Source organism: Marmota monax, unplaced genomic scaffold (assembly GCF_021218885.2).
Source record: "Marmota monax isolate L192 unplaced genomic scaffold, Marmota_monax_Labrador192_F-V1.1 WCK01_AAM20220418_F8-fsc00013, whole genome shotgun sequence".
Classification (NCBI taxonomy): domain Eukaryota; kingdom Metazoa; phylum Chordata; class Mammalia; order Rodentia; family Sciuridae; genus Marmota; species Marmota monax.
In genome coordinates this window covers 24,219,303-24,235,685 of record NW_026692202.1, presented here as the reverse complement: position 1 = coordinate 24,235,685, position 16,383 = coordinate 24,219,303, and the positions used below count along the sequence as shown (strand labels likewise).

Below are 16,383 nucleotides of genomic sequence, written 5' to 3'. Positions count from 1 at the left end.
TATAATTAGAACTCAATAATTTATTGCACATAAAACAAGAAAACTTTAAATAACCAACTCTAGAGTCATAAACATTTTATAAAACTATAAAACTGGTTTTTAGGAAACTAATAGGCATATTCATTCTAAAATTTAACCCAACCAAGAGGAAATATTTTGTGAAAAGATAATCTATAAACTGGAAGGCATATTTCACCTGCCCAAGGTACAACTGGAGACTAATAATTTAAAATGTCATGAAATAATTCATTAAAATGAAACAAAATTATATATAGTAATATATTTGTAAAATACAATACATTTTTCTTTAACTACAAAATGCAAAGTGGGGGGTTAGGCTAAACTGTCAAAATTCTATAAATATTTAGAAGCAGCAATAAATTTCTTTATGTTATGCTTTGAAATATGCCTGCAGAAAATGATAATCAAAATGTCAATATTTTAGCCAAACTCAGTGGCAAATGCCCATAATACCAACTACTCTGGAGGCTGATGCAGGAAAATCACAAGTTCCAGGCCATCCTGGGCAACTCAGCAAGGTACCATATCAAAAGAGCTGGAACTGTAGCTCAAGGTCAATATTCTGAGAATAAGACTTATTTTCAGACATACTAACATAGGATCCTTCATTCATTTAATTACGGCATTTACCTATCATTTATAGCTAGCCAATCTTTTTATATAAAATTTTCAAATGTCTGGTCCAAAACTAATTCCTAAATCTAACAGGTCTCCCACCATATCTTATGCCACATAACTGATAATGCCATCTGGAAATCTTTGATAATCTTCAATGTTCAGTAACTACAAATTCCCACACTCTCTTAGTCAAAATATTCACTCTGGGACTTAGAAATATGGAGTACTGAACCAGTTTAAAATATTATGATTGGGAAGGGAAATTATCCTATGATCAGATTCATTTTCTTTTATTACCTGTCTATGAGCTAAAAAATTTTCAGTAAGACAACTTAAATCTTAGAATCCCTGAAAATTTTTAGATATATATGATGTGAATTCATTTAAACCAGTTTTTATTTTTTCATACCAACAGAGGCATATTTACAGAGATATATTTTGTAAAAATGTGTAAATAAGTCAGTTATATCTAAAACTTGACAGTAAAATGATTCAAATAATTCTTTTAGCTGGGCACAGTGATGCACAACTGTAATTTCAGCTACTTAGGAGGCTGAAGTAGGAGGATCCATTCAAGGCAGTCCAGGCAACTTAGCAATAACCCTGTCCCCTGCCTCAAAAAAAAAAAAAAAAGAAAAGAAAATTTTAAAACTTTTTCAAAAGAATTTTTACCTTAGCATTATCCTGCAGGGCCTATTCAACAAAGGATAATGAATTCAAAGTATATATGCAGGTTCTGACTTTCATTTGATTTTTACCAAGTATTTCATGTAGTTGAAAGATTAACAGCTATACATGTCTTGGGTTTCTAGACCATCTGTAATTCTGACTCTGTTAAACCACCCTCACTACATTCACTCTTAGTTTTTCTCTTTTGTGTGTGTGTGTGTGTTTTACTTTCTTAATCTTGAAAAAAACTTTTGGATCTGGGCTACACCTGGAGTGTAGTTCAGTGACAGAATGCTTGCAGAGCATGCATAATGCCCTGGGTTTGATTCCCAGTATCACCATCAAACACAAAGCACCTTATGGACTAGATGCCTAGATAGCAGAATAGTAAGCTGCTTCACTGCTAAGGGCAGCAAACAGGACAAGTAATCTTCCAGAATCTACTAATTAATCCTACATGTATCTTCTTGAGAAAAGAAGAAATGAAAATTAATAAACTCCTGGCATTTATTTTTGAAGTTTGTATGCAAACATAACTAAGAAAAAAAACTGTCCAGAGTGTAATGGATGTCCTCTTTATGCTTTGAGTATAAATCTTGCTGCTCAACTCCAAGTGGTTTATTTTAAAACTGACATTTTATTTTCTTTTTTTCTTCCTCCCCCACTTCTCCCTAACAGGGAAAACAAGACTTAACATTTTTCCCATCCCGAGCTAAGCTATCATGACCTTCACTGTCCAGAAGAATGTCAGTGCCCACAAGAATAAAGAAACTCCAAACCTGGGAAAGACAACAATGGCTTTCTCAAGGATACCCAATGGACATTATCCACTAGTAATATTTGTATCCCAGCCCTTGTATTCCTCTTTTAAAAGCCCTGAGTTCTTCCTGGCAGTGACAATCACACTTTTGGGACAGGAATCCCATTTTTCCTTTGCTAGCAAACCAATAAAACTTTTTCCTTTTTCTAAAAATCTTGTCTTCATTATTGGATTGGCAACAGAGACAAGCTTTCTGTATTGAGAGTATTTATCAGAGCCAGGTGCAGTAGTGCATGCCTGTAATCCTAGTGGCTTGCAAGGCTGAGGCAGGAGAATAATGAGTTTAAAGCCTGCCTCAGAAAAAGCAAGATGCTAAGCAACTCAGTAAGACTCTGTATCTAAATAAAATACAAAATGGGGCTGGGGATGTGGCCCAGTGGTCAAATGCCCCTGAGTTCAATCCCCAGTAACAAAAAAATAAAATAATAAAATAAAATCTTGAGCCAGGCTCAAGGACCTGTAATCCTAGCTAGCCAAGAGGCAGGAAGATCCTAAAAGCCATGGAATCCAAGGCCAGCCTGGGTAATACAGTAAGATCTTGTATCAAAAAATAAAATTTTGCTTTAAACTACTCATATTTAATTTATTAGAATATTTTAGTATACTATCTTGCTTTATGTCTTTAATAAAGAAAAACACAAGTATAATATCACACATTTATTTTTAAATATTTTGATATCTATATTTCAGTATAATTGGTTTCATTTGTAGCAGTGTGTTCTGTATATTTAAAACTACTGCTTTTGGGACTTATGATACAGCTCAGTGGTAGAGTACTTGCCTAGCATGCATCAATTCCTGGGTTCAATCCCTAACACTGCACAAAAAAAATAAAATAAAATAATATTAATAGTAATTATTGCTTTTAGGAGTCTATAGACTTTACCAAATTGCCAAAGGGACCTGACCCAAAACATGCTAAGAGTTTTTGCAAGGAACTATACTTCAGATTTACAAGTGATCTATACCTCCTATATGAGATTCCCAGAAATGCCACAAGATGGCTTTCTTGCCTGGGAGCCACAGTTTTTCTCCTTTACAGCTACTTTGAAGGGGGATGGGAAGTTCACTGTATTAGAGTTCTCAGAGAAACAAAAATAATATGTATATAAAGAGATTTATTATAAGAGAAATATTATACTTGGCTTACATGATTATGGAAGCTGAGAAGTCCCAAGATAGGAGTTGGCAAGCTAGAGATACAGAGGAGCCAATGGTATAGTTCCAGTCTGAAAGCCAGCAAGTACACGACCCAAGAAGAGTTGATATTTCAGTTCAAGTTCAAGACAGGAAAAATCCATGTCCCAGCTCAAAGACAGGCAGGAGGAGACCCCTCTTACTCAGCCCTTATATTTTATTCAGGCTTACCTGAAGTGATTGTACAAGGCCTACCCACATTAGGTAGAACAACCTACTTTACTCAATTGAAATGTTCATCTCATTCAGGAACAGCTTCATAAACACTCCCAGAATATTATTTAATTAAATGGCTCACTCAAGCTGACATACAAATTGTCACACTCACCAAATATTTTTCAACAAATATCTGTTGAATTAATACTTACAGACACTACACCAAGGAAATAGTGGCATGTCAGTTATGGTCCACAGTCTCATCAAATTTACAATCTAGAGAATAGAACAGGATCTTTTACAAATAACTATAAAAACAACTGTTATAAGTATAGGGAAAAGGGAAAAAAATCTAAGAGTTAACTTAATTTAGGAGTCAAAAGGAAAGAGTTACTGAGCTATGACGTTAAAATGAGAGCTGAAGGACCACTAAGAGAGTAGCTGTTCACCAGGTGAAAGGCTGGGGGATAGAAAGGAAGGAAACATCAGGGACATAAATCTTGATGCAGAAAAGCTTGGCTTCTTGAAGAAAGCATAGGGAAAGAAACTGCATCAACTGTGGGATGAATGACCCAGCTAGTGAGGACTCAAGTTGGAGACATACTTTTCACACTTTTGCATCTTTTATTTTTATACAATGAATGTATAAGACTATTTTTTAAATATTTACAACCTTTAGTTATTATAATCATGCTCCCAAACAAAAGCTTTTGAAATGGAAAGAAAATAGTGGTCAAGAAACAAAAGCTGCAATGACCAAATGGAAGTTTTAGAACTGGAAAATATAATAAATAATTTAGTCATTGGGTGGGCTCAAGAACAGAATTGAGAAGAATGAAAGTGGGAAGAGCCTCTTCAACAAATGCTGCTGGGAAAACTGGAAATCCATATACAACAGAATGAAATTAAATCCCTTTCTCTTACCCTGCACAAAATTCAATGTGGATCAAAGACCTAGGCATTAGACCAGAGACCCTGCACCTACTAGGAGAAAATGTAGGCACAACTTTCCATCATGTCAGCTTAGGAAACGACTTCCTCAACAAGACTCCTAAAGCAGAAGTAGTAAAATCAAGAAATGGGATAGTATCAAACTCAAAGGCTTCTTCACAGCAAAGGAAACAATCAAGAACATCAAGAGAGAGCCTACAAAATGGGAGAAAAATCTTCGCCACTTGCACCTCACACAGAGCATTTATCTCCAAGATACACAAAGAACTCAAAAAACTTAACACCAAAAAAACAAATAACCCAATCAATAAATGGGCAAAGGACCTGAACAGGCACTTCACAGAAGAAATATGAATGGTCAACAAATATATGAAAAAAATGTTCAACATGTCTAGTAATTAGAGAAATGCAAATTAAAAACCACACTGAGATTCCATCTCACTCCAGTCAGAATGGTAATTATCAAGAATACAAGTAACAATAAATGTTGGTGAGGATGTAGGGGAAAAGGTATATTCATACATTGCTGGTGGACTGAAAATTGGTTCAACCACTATGGAAGGCATGGAAATTTCTCAGAAAAGTTGGAACGGAACCACCATTTAACCCAGTTATCCTATTCCTCAGTTTATTCCCAAAGGATTTAAAATCAACATATTACAGTGAAGCAGCCACACCATTTATAGCAGCTCAATTCACAATAGATAAGCTATAGAACCAACCCAGGAACCCTTCAAAAGATGAACACATAAAGAAAATGTAGTTTATATACACAATGGAATATTCCTCAGCCATAAAGAATGAAATTATAGCATTTGCCAGTAAATGGATGGAACTGGAGACTGTCATACTAAGTGAAAACACACCATAGGGGGGTCAGGGAAGAATAGAAATTCATTAAATTAGACAAAGGGGAAAGAAGGGAAGGGGGAATGGGAATAGGAAAGACAGTAGAATGAATTGGATATAACTTTCCTATATTTATATATGAAAACAAGACCAGTATAACTCTACATCATGTTCAACCACAAGAATGGGATCCTAATTAGAATAAATTATACTCCATGTATGTATGTCAAAATAAATTCTACTGTCATATGTATTTAAAAGAGTTAAAAAAAAAAACATTTAAGAAGCTTTGCTTTAATTACCTAAGTATATTAGTTTGTTAAGGCTGTCATAAAAAAAAAAGTGGGATGGCTTGAACAAAATAAATTTATTTCCTACATTTCTGGAGGCTGGAAGTCCAAGATCACGTATTGCCAGGGTTGGTTTTATTCTGAGGCTTTTTTTTCCTGATCCATAGACAGCTTCTGACCTATAAACTATCATCTTCTCCCACAGTATTCACATGGTCTTTCCTCTGTATACAGGTCCTTATCTCTTCTTTTAAGGACACTAGTCACATTAAATTAAAGCCTACCCTCATTTTAACTTGAATTTAACTATTTAAAAACCCTAAAAGATTCAATCTTATAGTACTGGGAGATATGACTTCAACACATGAGTTTGGGAGTGATATAATTCAGAACAAATCAATATCTATACATATAGACACGTGTATACCACATAACAATCAACAAAGTTTGAAAATATCTTAGGAGCCCCTGAATGGACAATTTAAGTAAATGTATTTTAGTATAGTGTAAGCTTTAGAGGCCTAGCCCTAATATTGTACTAGAGTCTTAGGACTCCTTCAGCCTCCACATGCCCATAATACGTTGGCATGAACATATGAGTATGTTAACTGATATTTTTACTCAAGCATTACTTGATTATTAAACAAAAAAAATAATAATCCTAGTGACTTCAGGTATGGGGTTTATATATTAAGTATAGAAGTTCTACTAGTTATATCCTATGTTTTCTTCATTATTTTATTATTCAATCTTCATTATTTTATTCCCAAATTACCAGATTAAACTATAGAAGCTTAAAGGTATATTATTTTCTTTATTTAAATTCAATGGCCTCAAGTTTCTGAAAACAATTTAGTTGATGGCTAACTTAGACATACTGCATCTCCAGGACCTCAGGAAAAATATTAATGTTTTACATTCTATAGGTTAATTTAAAATAAATATCCTTGGTTTTAAAGTATACTATATTTATGTATTTTAAGCTAAAATGTAAGAAATTTTCACCTGCCACCATTCTTTTTATTTAACAAATATTAACTTTAAACCCATTATGTACTAACAAATCAACTAAGATTAGTTACAAAGTATACCAAACACTTCACAACTGCTAATTAGAAGAATTTGGACTTGAGTTCCTTTATTCTAGGCACAAAGTTTTGGAATGGTCACTCTATGAAATCCCATTTCCCACACTTGACAAAAAAGAAAGTGGAAAGTCAAAGCACAAAAATGAAAAATTTCAAACCTATACCTCTCTTCAATATTTCTTGTATTCCATATCACCAGTCTCAAGAGTCCTCAAATCAAATTCATCTTTCTACTTATTATAGCATATATTACTTTGTTTTTGTGATACCTGCACTACCTCTGTTGTTTCAATTGCAGCAAGGTAGTGAATAGCTATGGAAACATATGGCTGTCCATTTCCACTATAATGGTTTTCATGTCAGTGGGATTTCCTGTTAAATAATAAATCAGTTTCTCATATTGCTGAGGCAACTCCAGAGAAAGGTAGCAGGTGAAAATTTCTAAATTATTCACTCTGGTATGGTTTACACTAAACAAAAAGAGAACTTTTCCTTAATAATCATCAGATACATTCTCCCTTCCCCACAACACACCCAACTAGGTCTTGACATGCCAAGAAGCAAATGGCTACCCAAGCACTTCCGAGAAGTCATTTTGTATATGTTAATGCTGACCAAAATTAACATTGATAAAACACTATGATTAGGACTTGGGACCCAGACCCAAGTCTATCCCACCACTGGCAGACACCTACAGAGCTCAGGCTCCAGCACAGGACCACCTCTTCCAACCAGAAGACCACCATGGGAGCTAAGGCTCAGCCCAGATCCACCCACACCAATATACACAGGACTCAGGCCCAGGGTAGGTTTGAGTTCGCCAGTCCCCCCACCCCTCCTGGCACCCGGGAGCCTAAGCCTAACCCACTTCCATCTTGGGATACTGCAGACATTGCCATAGCCTTCCCCACATAGTAGCCCCATACGTTTCTGACAATAGGCAGGGCCTAGAAGCAGCTGCATCTCAGAGCAGGCATCCTAAAGACAGCGTAAGGCTCACCCTTTCAACCCCACCTCTGTAAGATATTCCGTCCATATTGGGACACCTCCACCATTATCCTGAGTTACCTCGGCTATTGCTGCCACCACCATTAGTTGCAGTAGCATACATTGAGGGACACCAGCAGGGTCCAGAAGCCCAACATCAAGGTGAGATACAGATAATCTGCACAGGTACTACAAAAAAATAGGGTAGGAACTGTAATATCTCAGATCCACACTGTAAGAAAGGAAAACACATAGACAACATGAAAAAACAAGGGAGGAAAGTGTCCCAAACAAACCAGGATATTACAATAATAGAACCCATGGACAGCAAAGTTGATGAAATGTCAGAGAAGGAGTTCAGAAGGTTCACAATTAAAATGATCTGTGAATTAAAGAATGAGCAAATACAGGCAAAAAATTGATTACTCCAACAAATAGATAAGAGAGTAAATACAGATAGCCAAAAATAACTTCAAGAAAGAGACACAGACTCTTAAAAAAAAACCAGTCAGAAATCACTGACATGAAGAAAACAATAAACCAAATAAAAAACACAATAGAAAGCGTAACCAACAGACTAGATCACTTGGAAGAAAGAACGTCAGATAATGAAGACAAAGTATACAATCTGGAAAATAAAGTTGACCACACAGTGAATATAGTAAGAAACCATGAACAGGACATCTAAGAATTATGGGACAGCATCAAAAGACCAAATCTAAGAGTTATTGGGATAGAGGAAGGCACAGAGTTTCAAACCAAAAGAATGCACAATCTCTTCAATGAGATAATATCAGAAAATTTCCCAAGCATGAAGAATGAACTGGAAAACCAAATACAAGAGACGTACAGGATACCAAATGTACAAAATTACAACAGATCTACACCAAGACACTTTATAATGAAAATGCCTAGCATACAGAATAAGGATTGAATCTTAAAAGCCACAAGAGAGAGGAATCAGATCACATATAGGGCTAGAACAATTCGAATCTCAGCAGGTTTTTCAACCCAGACATTCAAAGCCAGGAGATCATGGAACAACATACAGCGAGCTCTGAAAGAACATGGACGCTAACCAAGAATCTGATATCCAGCAAAATTAAGCTTTAGATTTGATGATGAAATAAAAACCTTCCATGATAAACAAAAGAATTTACAACTCGAAAACCTGCACTACAGAACATCCACGGTAAAATATTCCATGAAGTGGAAATGAAAAACAATGATGAAAATCAGCAGAGGGAGGTATTACACTAAAAGGAAAAACTACTCAGAGGAGAAACCAAGTCAAATAAGTTCCAAAAATAAACAAAAATGGCTGTGAATACAAATCATGTCTCCATAATAACCCTGAATGTTAATGGCCTAAACTCACCAATCAAAAGACACAGACTAGCAGACTGGATTAAAAAAAATTATATTAACAAGGATATTTATCTTAGGATAATATGCAAACTATCGCTTCAAAAGCCACCTGCTTTAAAAGCTAAGTACTGTTTAAAGACAAAAAGAAACAAAAACATGGCTCATTCATCTCTTAAGTATTTATTTAATGTCCACTGAACAAAATATTCTACTAAATATTATAATCCCTGCTCTGTGACAATCAAAATAAATGAACAAGAAAAAAATGAGAATTCAGTAAATACAAAATTATTTAGTACAAAAGTGTTACATGACAATAGGACTAAAATGATTAGGAAAGGTTTCTTAAAAGAAATCATTATCAATTAACTAATGACATTTTAATTATAGGAAAAAATTGAGAGAATCAGCAAATATATTTTAAATAGAAGGCTATGTTGGGAAATTAATGAGATAAATTTGGAAAAGACAGTAAAACTAATTGATAGACTGACTTTACATTCAACATAATGGGACATAATAACATATTAGGAATACTTGGATAACAGAAAGAAAATGTGAAAAAAAAATGCCAACTAATGTTCATAATTCTTCCATACCTGTATGGGCAGATCATGATAATGGAAATAAAACCAGAAAAATCACTGTTACCAATGTACAGTGATGAAGATCTGTGTTGGTTTGGTTGAAGAAGCCTTTCCATATCCAAGTACCAGGCTGGACTGTTAGAGGAAAGTTACAATAGCTCAGGGATAGTGTCTCTTTGAAAAAAAGTCAGCACCAAAAAAAGGAAAAAAAAAAATAGTTTCTGGACTACTAGCAAACTTGAAGGTGTCTTGAGTGTATGGAAAATCAAGAAGGTGCCATTTCTCTGGTTTCAATGGTACATGTAAGGAAATACCATTACTTCCATGAGGCACCACATCAATGTTCTGGGACTGAATGAAAGGTATAAATGTTGTTATATTAATTGCCCCAAAGCTAGTGAACTAGATTTTGAGTCCAACTTGACATAACACAGATAGCAAAACTTCCACTATAAATTTTAAAAATATGTCCTTTTTTTTAGATTATTAATATATTTCTTTGTAATGATAAGAGCCAACTGTCTGCCAGATACTGATGAAAGCATTTTACTTGTAATCCTCAAAACAATGTTTATTTCTGACATTTATATGACTGTTATAACCCATATAATCTTTTGGAAAACTTGATTTACTGATTTTATTGTTTTTGTACACTATGACTTCCTCTCTTCAGATTTTTATTTTTTCCCATATTTTTATTCATGCATTATTGTTGTACATAATGGTGGGATTTGTCGTTACATATTCATATATGCACACAATATAACAATATAATTTAGGGCTGGGGACGTGGCTCAAGCGGTAGCGCACTCGCCTGGCTTGCGTGCGGCCCGGGTTCGATCCTCAGCACCACATACAAACAAAGATGTTTTGTCTGCCGAAAACTAAAAAATAAATATTAAAATTCTCTCTCTCTCTCTTTAAAAAAAAAAAACAATATAATTTAGCAATGTCATTCCCCAGTATTTCCCCTTTCCCTCCCCCAAAATATGTTCTTAATATATTAATGCTGCACCTTTTTACCTTTTGTGGGAGTTCTTTGTGATAATACAATTCTGAAGAAAGTACTATTACAGGAAAACAGGAGTCAAAATGGTTTTAATAGCATAAATTCCTAACAAAAACATAGTAAAGGCGTAATTACTCTTGCTTGGGATTGCTTATTTCACCTACCTAGTCTTAACAGACACTCTCATCCAGGACTTCAAAAAAATAAAACAGATTATGTTACTTAATGTGGTCTTGTTAAGTGTCAACCCATAATTTGGTCATAAATTTCAACAGGCAGGTAGGTAACACATGAAAGTCACAAATTGTTTTGTCACATCAAATTTTACCTTTGTTCTACTGAAAATAGGTCCCAACCTGCAGAATAATAAAAAAAGGAAAAAGAATCAAACTGGAAAATTTGTTTTGAGGAAAAAAATAAGCAGAAATCATTTTTAAAGTCATACTATATGACCATAAATACTAAACAATCATAGATTTGAAAAACTTGCCTGTCACCACAAAATTTAAAAACTCACTATAATTTACTAAATAAATCACAAGTCTTCAAGCCATAGTAGTGATCAACAAATTGCCAGCATCATGACTGGGTGTTAAAGCTGAGGTCCAATGATTAAGGAATAAGGGTATTCTACAAAGGGACAACCAAAATAACTACGCAGACCTCCGGTGCTGACCCGTGGCATTTTCAATGTACTGAATAAATAGGAAATGTCAGAACTACACACATAGGAATACAAAAGGAAAAATCCAGACAAACCTGGCTATCAAATAACAATGTGACTGCTGAGTATGGAAATGATCAATTCTGAGTTACTTTCATTTAAGAGTTATCTTAGGTGTTTATACTACATTACCAGTGAAGAAAAAGGAAATGTTAACGGGATTTGAAGATTCTGAATAGAGCATGACAAAGTCTTATTAAAAATAAATAAATAAATAAATAAATCCCAAAAGGCTTGATTTGGAAAAAAATAAAATAAAATGAAGAAGAAGAAATTTTAAAAGAAAGAAATTTTTAAAAAGGAATGGCTTCACCCAAGCCCCCTGCTAGGAAGGGCTTTTCTATCAAGCCATGCCATGCCAAGGTTCCAAAGCAGAAGCCACCCATCAGGCATTCCCAGACTCAGAACCATGTCACTCCAGAAACGGAGAGGCCTTGGAAATTAGATGTTTAATGTGATCCAAGGCACTCAGATCCCATTTCGACCCAGGCCATACCAGCCTGGATCCGCAGTAGCCTCCAAGGATTGCCACACTGAGTGGAACCCGTAGAGGTGGGGGGCACACCGTGGCTGACCTGGCAGTCCGCCTGCCACCTTCTTGGTAACACCCAACTCGCACCTTCCTAGATTGGGATACTGCTTAAGAACAGCCAGAAAGTTGCAAGTTACACCTTTTCCCCGTTTCCCGGGACGGGATGCGGAGGACCGCCCAGCCACCACACCCTGCGGCTCCGACCTGGCGGGGCGTTCCCGTCCGCGGAGCCGGCACCCAGGCCCACCGCCCCGCCATCCACCGGCGTCTTCCCGAGGAGCCTGCGGAGGGCGAGGCCCTGCAGCGGGACCACCCAAGCGACCGGGCGCTGCAGGCTTACCTTGTTGAGGTGGGGGTTCCGCGTCAGCAGGTAGCCGCGCTGGTGGGTGTGGCGGCGGCGGGGGGCCGTGGGCTCCATGGCTGGCGCTGGGCTGGGCAGTGAGGTCCGGCCGGAGCGCGGTGCAGGCGGCGAGTGCTGCTGAGGCGCCGGCGCGGAATGCGGTGGCTACGGTGGCGGCCGCGCGGGGAAAGGCCTCGCGGCCGGGGGCGGGCGTGGGTGGCGAGAGGGGGTGGACGCGGCGGGAGGAGCCCGCGGGAAGCCGTGAGCCCGGCCGGGCGGCCTGCGAGAAGCGCTGAGTCATGGCAGGAGATCAGCCCAGCGGACGTGCGAGGAGGAGGAGGAGGAGAAGGAGGAAGAGCTGAGCGCTGGCGGTGCCGCAAGGACTTGGGGGCAGGTGGCCGCGGGCCGGGCAAACCCCAAGGACTCTCACCAGGGGCTCCCAGCCACCTTGTGGCCCGCGTCTGTGGGACGTCCCCAGTGCTGACCCTCCCCCCCCCAGGGCTCCCCTGCGACCCCGGTGGGGCAGCCCGCCAAGCCCCGTCCACATTGGAAGATGGGAGGGGCACAGGGCTACTAACCAAGACCTGACCCGAAGAGTCTGCCTTTGTGTTCCTCTCTACTCTTTGGGAAGCTCGCTCTGCAGGACCGTCCTGGATACCAGCCATGCCCAGGGGCCTGAGGCAGGAGGGAATCAACCTTGACCTAGAAAGCCTAGCCTGCGTGGAACTGGGAGAAAGGGAGAACAGGAGAGCATGAGCCGACACCGTGTCAGTTTCTGTAAAGTATCCAATCGGAATTTTATTTGCTTTTAAAAGACAGGAAAAGTGTTAGGGTGCAAAGGTCCAATGAATAGTCATTTGTCTTGTGCATAATTTCCCTGTGAGTTCTAGAAGCCAGGATGTTCAAGAACCACTGCTCTCTGAATAACCATGGGGAACTCGATCTTTCAGTGCTTCAGTGTCTTTGATAAAACAAGGACATCAGGATATATGATCTTCCAGCGCTAAAATCTTGTTACTGTATTATTGATATTTATACTTGAAGGTTCAAAGACTGGAAGAGTAGTCAGGTCCAAGTCAACATAAAAGGAGAGTTTGTCTGACCATCACCAACAACAACACTGTATAATAACAGCAAACACTAAAGCTTTCTGATGCCCTGATTTTCTTTTCAGTGGATAGGATGATTAGCTTCTGCACCTTTCATCTCTACCTACTGATATTACAAAAGATAGTTTCCTGGGATTATTTGTTGGTTTTGTATTTCCATAAACTAGACACACTTCCAAACCCAGTGTCCTTGTTTGTTCTCAATTATGTTTCTTTACCTTATAAGAAAAATTTGTACAATAATTGGGTTTTGGCTATACTTACATTAAAAAGCTTTCTTGGCTTAGTTTTTGAACCTTCTAGAATCAGTTGTTTTCATAGAGAACATTTTATGGGCATCACAAAGTTCTTTAAAAACATTCCTTCCATTTAAATGACACCTTTCATTGTGAATTCTATAATCCATAAATAATTAACCCTGCATCATCTGACAAGAAGGTATGCTTTACAAAACTCACTCTCATAATTAACTGAGGCACACTGCAATTAAAAGTGCTTTGTGTGAGACGAAAACAGATTAACAGTAGGCCTGGAAGCCAGACTCAAGATGTTTAAGGAGAAACAAAAATGTTAGTACAACAGAACCTTATTATAATGAAGCTCTTATTAAATAAATGTAGATATATCACCTGTCTTCTGTTTCTGGGTTTTAATATCTACAGCTGATTTATATGGTAATCCATGAAGAATATATGGTCCGTTTCTCCAGGCCAGTATTACAAAGAGATTACAAAAACCTGCTAGTACAGATAAAGTTCACGTTTTTCACTTGTATGTTTACTTTTCTTCTTAACAAATCTCCAGTCATCTTGAGTGATAAGCTAAAGGAGCCATTTTGTACATGCATATGTGTTTCAAATACTGGGAAGAATCTGTTTTCTCACATAAATATTAACTAGAATACCAAATTTTTCAATCTTTTGTGAGATTAGGTTTTGTCGCCAAAAATACATAGGAAACAAGTTGTACACAGAAAAATACTCTTTTTCTTTCATTTGCCTTGTAAGAAACTGATTGTGCAGTTATTTTGCAAATAACTGGTAATATTAAGAATAAGTGCTAGAGCTGGTCATGTTGGCAAATGCCTGTAATCGTAGCAACTGGGGAGGCTAAGGCAGGAGGATTGCAAGTCCAAGGTCAGCTTTAACAATCTAGCAAGGCCCTAAGCAACTTAGCAAAACTCTGTATCAAAATAGTAGAAAGGGTTGAGTATGTAGTTCAGTGGTAGAGTGCCTCTGGATTCAATCTCCAGTATCAAAAAATAAAAATAACTGGAACCTGAAGATGACAAACACTTGTAATCTCAGCTACTAAGGAGGCTGAGGTAGGAGGACTGCAAGTTCAAGGCCAGGCCCAACTTGGGCAATTTAGTGAGACCCTGTCTGAAAATGAAATTTTAAAAGGGCTGGAGTATAGCTTAGTGGCAGAACAGTTGCCTACCATGATGGAGGCCCTAGTTTCAATTCTTAGTACCACAAAAATAAACAAACAGATAGATAGATAAGTGGGTATCCATGCTGGAGATGTATCTCCATGGTAAAGTGCTTAGTGATCATGCCTGTTGCCCTAAATTTAATACCTAGCACTGTGGGGAAAAAGAATGGGTATACTTCACAAAATACAGAACTAGAACCTATTGGTTTTTGTTGCACAGTTGAGAATTTATCAAAAAACAGATTTTTCATTGGCAAACTACAGCAATATAGCCACCTCAATGTTTATAGCAGCACAATTCACAATAGCTAAATTATGGTATTAACTCAGGTGCTCAACAATAGATAAATCAATTAAAAATTGTAGTATATATATACAATGGAGTACTAAGCCATAAATAAGAATGAAATTATGATATTTGCTGGTAAATGGATGGAAATTGAAAATATCATGCTAAGTGAAATAAGCCAAACTCAGAAACTCAAAGGTCAAATGTTTTCTCTCATATGCAGAAGCTACAGTAAAATAAAGGAAAGGGGGAGGGAAGAATAGGATATCATAAAGATAAAGGGAAGATCAGTAATGTAGAATAAGGAGATTGAGAGGCAGGGTGGAAGGATGGGAAAGGGCAAGCAACTTAGTGAGATCCGTCTCAAAATAAAATGTGCTGGGAGATGTAGCTCAGTTGTAAAGTACCCCTGGTTCAATCTCCACTGCAAAAAAAAAAAAAAAAATCTTTTTCACAAAGTCCCATTTGACAACATGATACATATAATAAAACTATAAATAAGTAAGACTACATGTTAAACAAAACTTCTGGAGCAGATGTCCAAATAAGTATTATACTTTAAAATAGGCCAAATTGATTGAAGAATTTTGCACAAATTTCTAACACTGCTGCCATTATTTGAGTATTTTTCAGTTCCTTTTTTGGAATTACTTCTTTTTCACTCTTGGTAAACACTGTAAGAGTATGATATTTGTGTCAAATCTACAGGTAGCAGGAATTAGGACTTCAACACAACCTTCTGGAGGATAGTTGAATTCATAACAAGTGTGAAGTCTGGAATCAGGCTGACTAGCTCTGTGACTTTGGGAATCTTATTCTCTTTGGGCCTCAGCTTCCTGTTTGAAAAATGGGGATAATAACAGTACCTGCATTTTAAAGTTGCTAGGGGAGTCAAATCAGGTGATATTTGTGTATTTATTCAGTAAATATTTACTGATTACCTATGATATGCCAACCCCTGATCTAGGCCCTAAAATAACAGGAATAATAGATGTTCCTTGACATCTAGAAATTCTATCCTATTGAGACAATAAATAATCTATAACTATATCTTACATGACTCAATATACGCAAAGCACTTAGAATAGTGCCTATCAGATAGTAAGCACTCAGAAGATGTTATTCTTTTCCTTCAAGACCTAGTTCCTCAGGTCAGTGAAAATTTTGTGGAAAATTGAAAAAAAAAAAAAAAGATATAGTTCCACAAGTCTAGAGCTATAGCTCAGTGATAGAACTCTTGTCTAGCAACCAAACCCTACGTTCTATCCTAGCACCAGAAAAAAAAAGTGTAAAATACAAGATGTAGTTCATCTATGAAGCCATCTGCCATTCTCTCACATAGTTA

The 16,383-nt window shown here is 37.2% G+C and overlaps 1 protein-coding gene and 1 pseudogene across 1 annotated transcript in view; one reads left to right on the top strand and one right to left on the bottom strand.

Moving 5' to 3' along the window:
* The window catches only part of Me1 (malic enzyme 1), a 167,229-nt gene extending 154,741 nt beyond the window's left edge, over nt 1-12,488 (bottom strand). The window contains 1 exon segment of the mRNA XM_046432042.2: nt 12,207-12,488. Coding sequence (XP_046287998.1) covers nt 12,207-12,284 — 78 coding nt within the window. The 5' untranslated portion in view covers nt 12,285-12,488.
* The window catches only part of LOC124083311 (tripartite motif-containing protein 49C-like), a 60,861-nt pseudogene continuing 56,919 nt past the window's right edge, over nt 12,442-16,383 (top strand).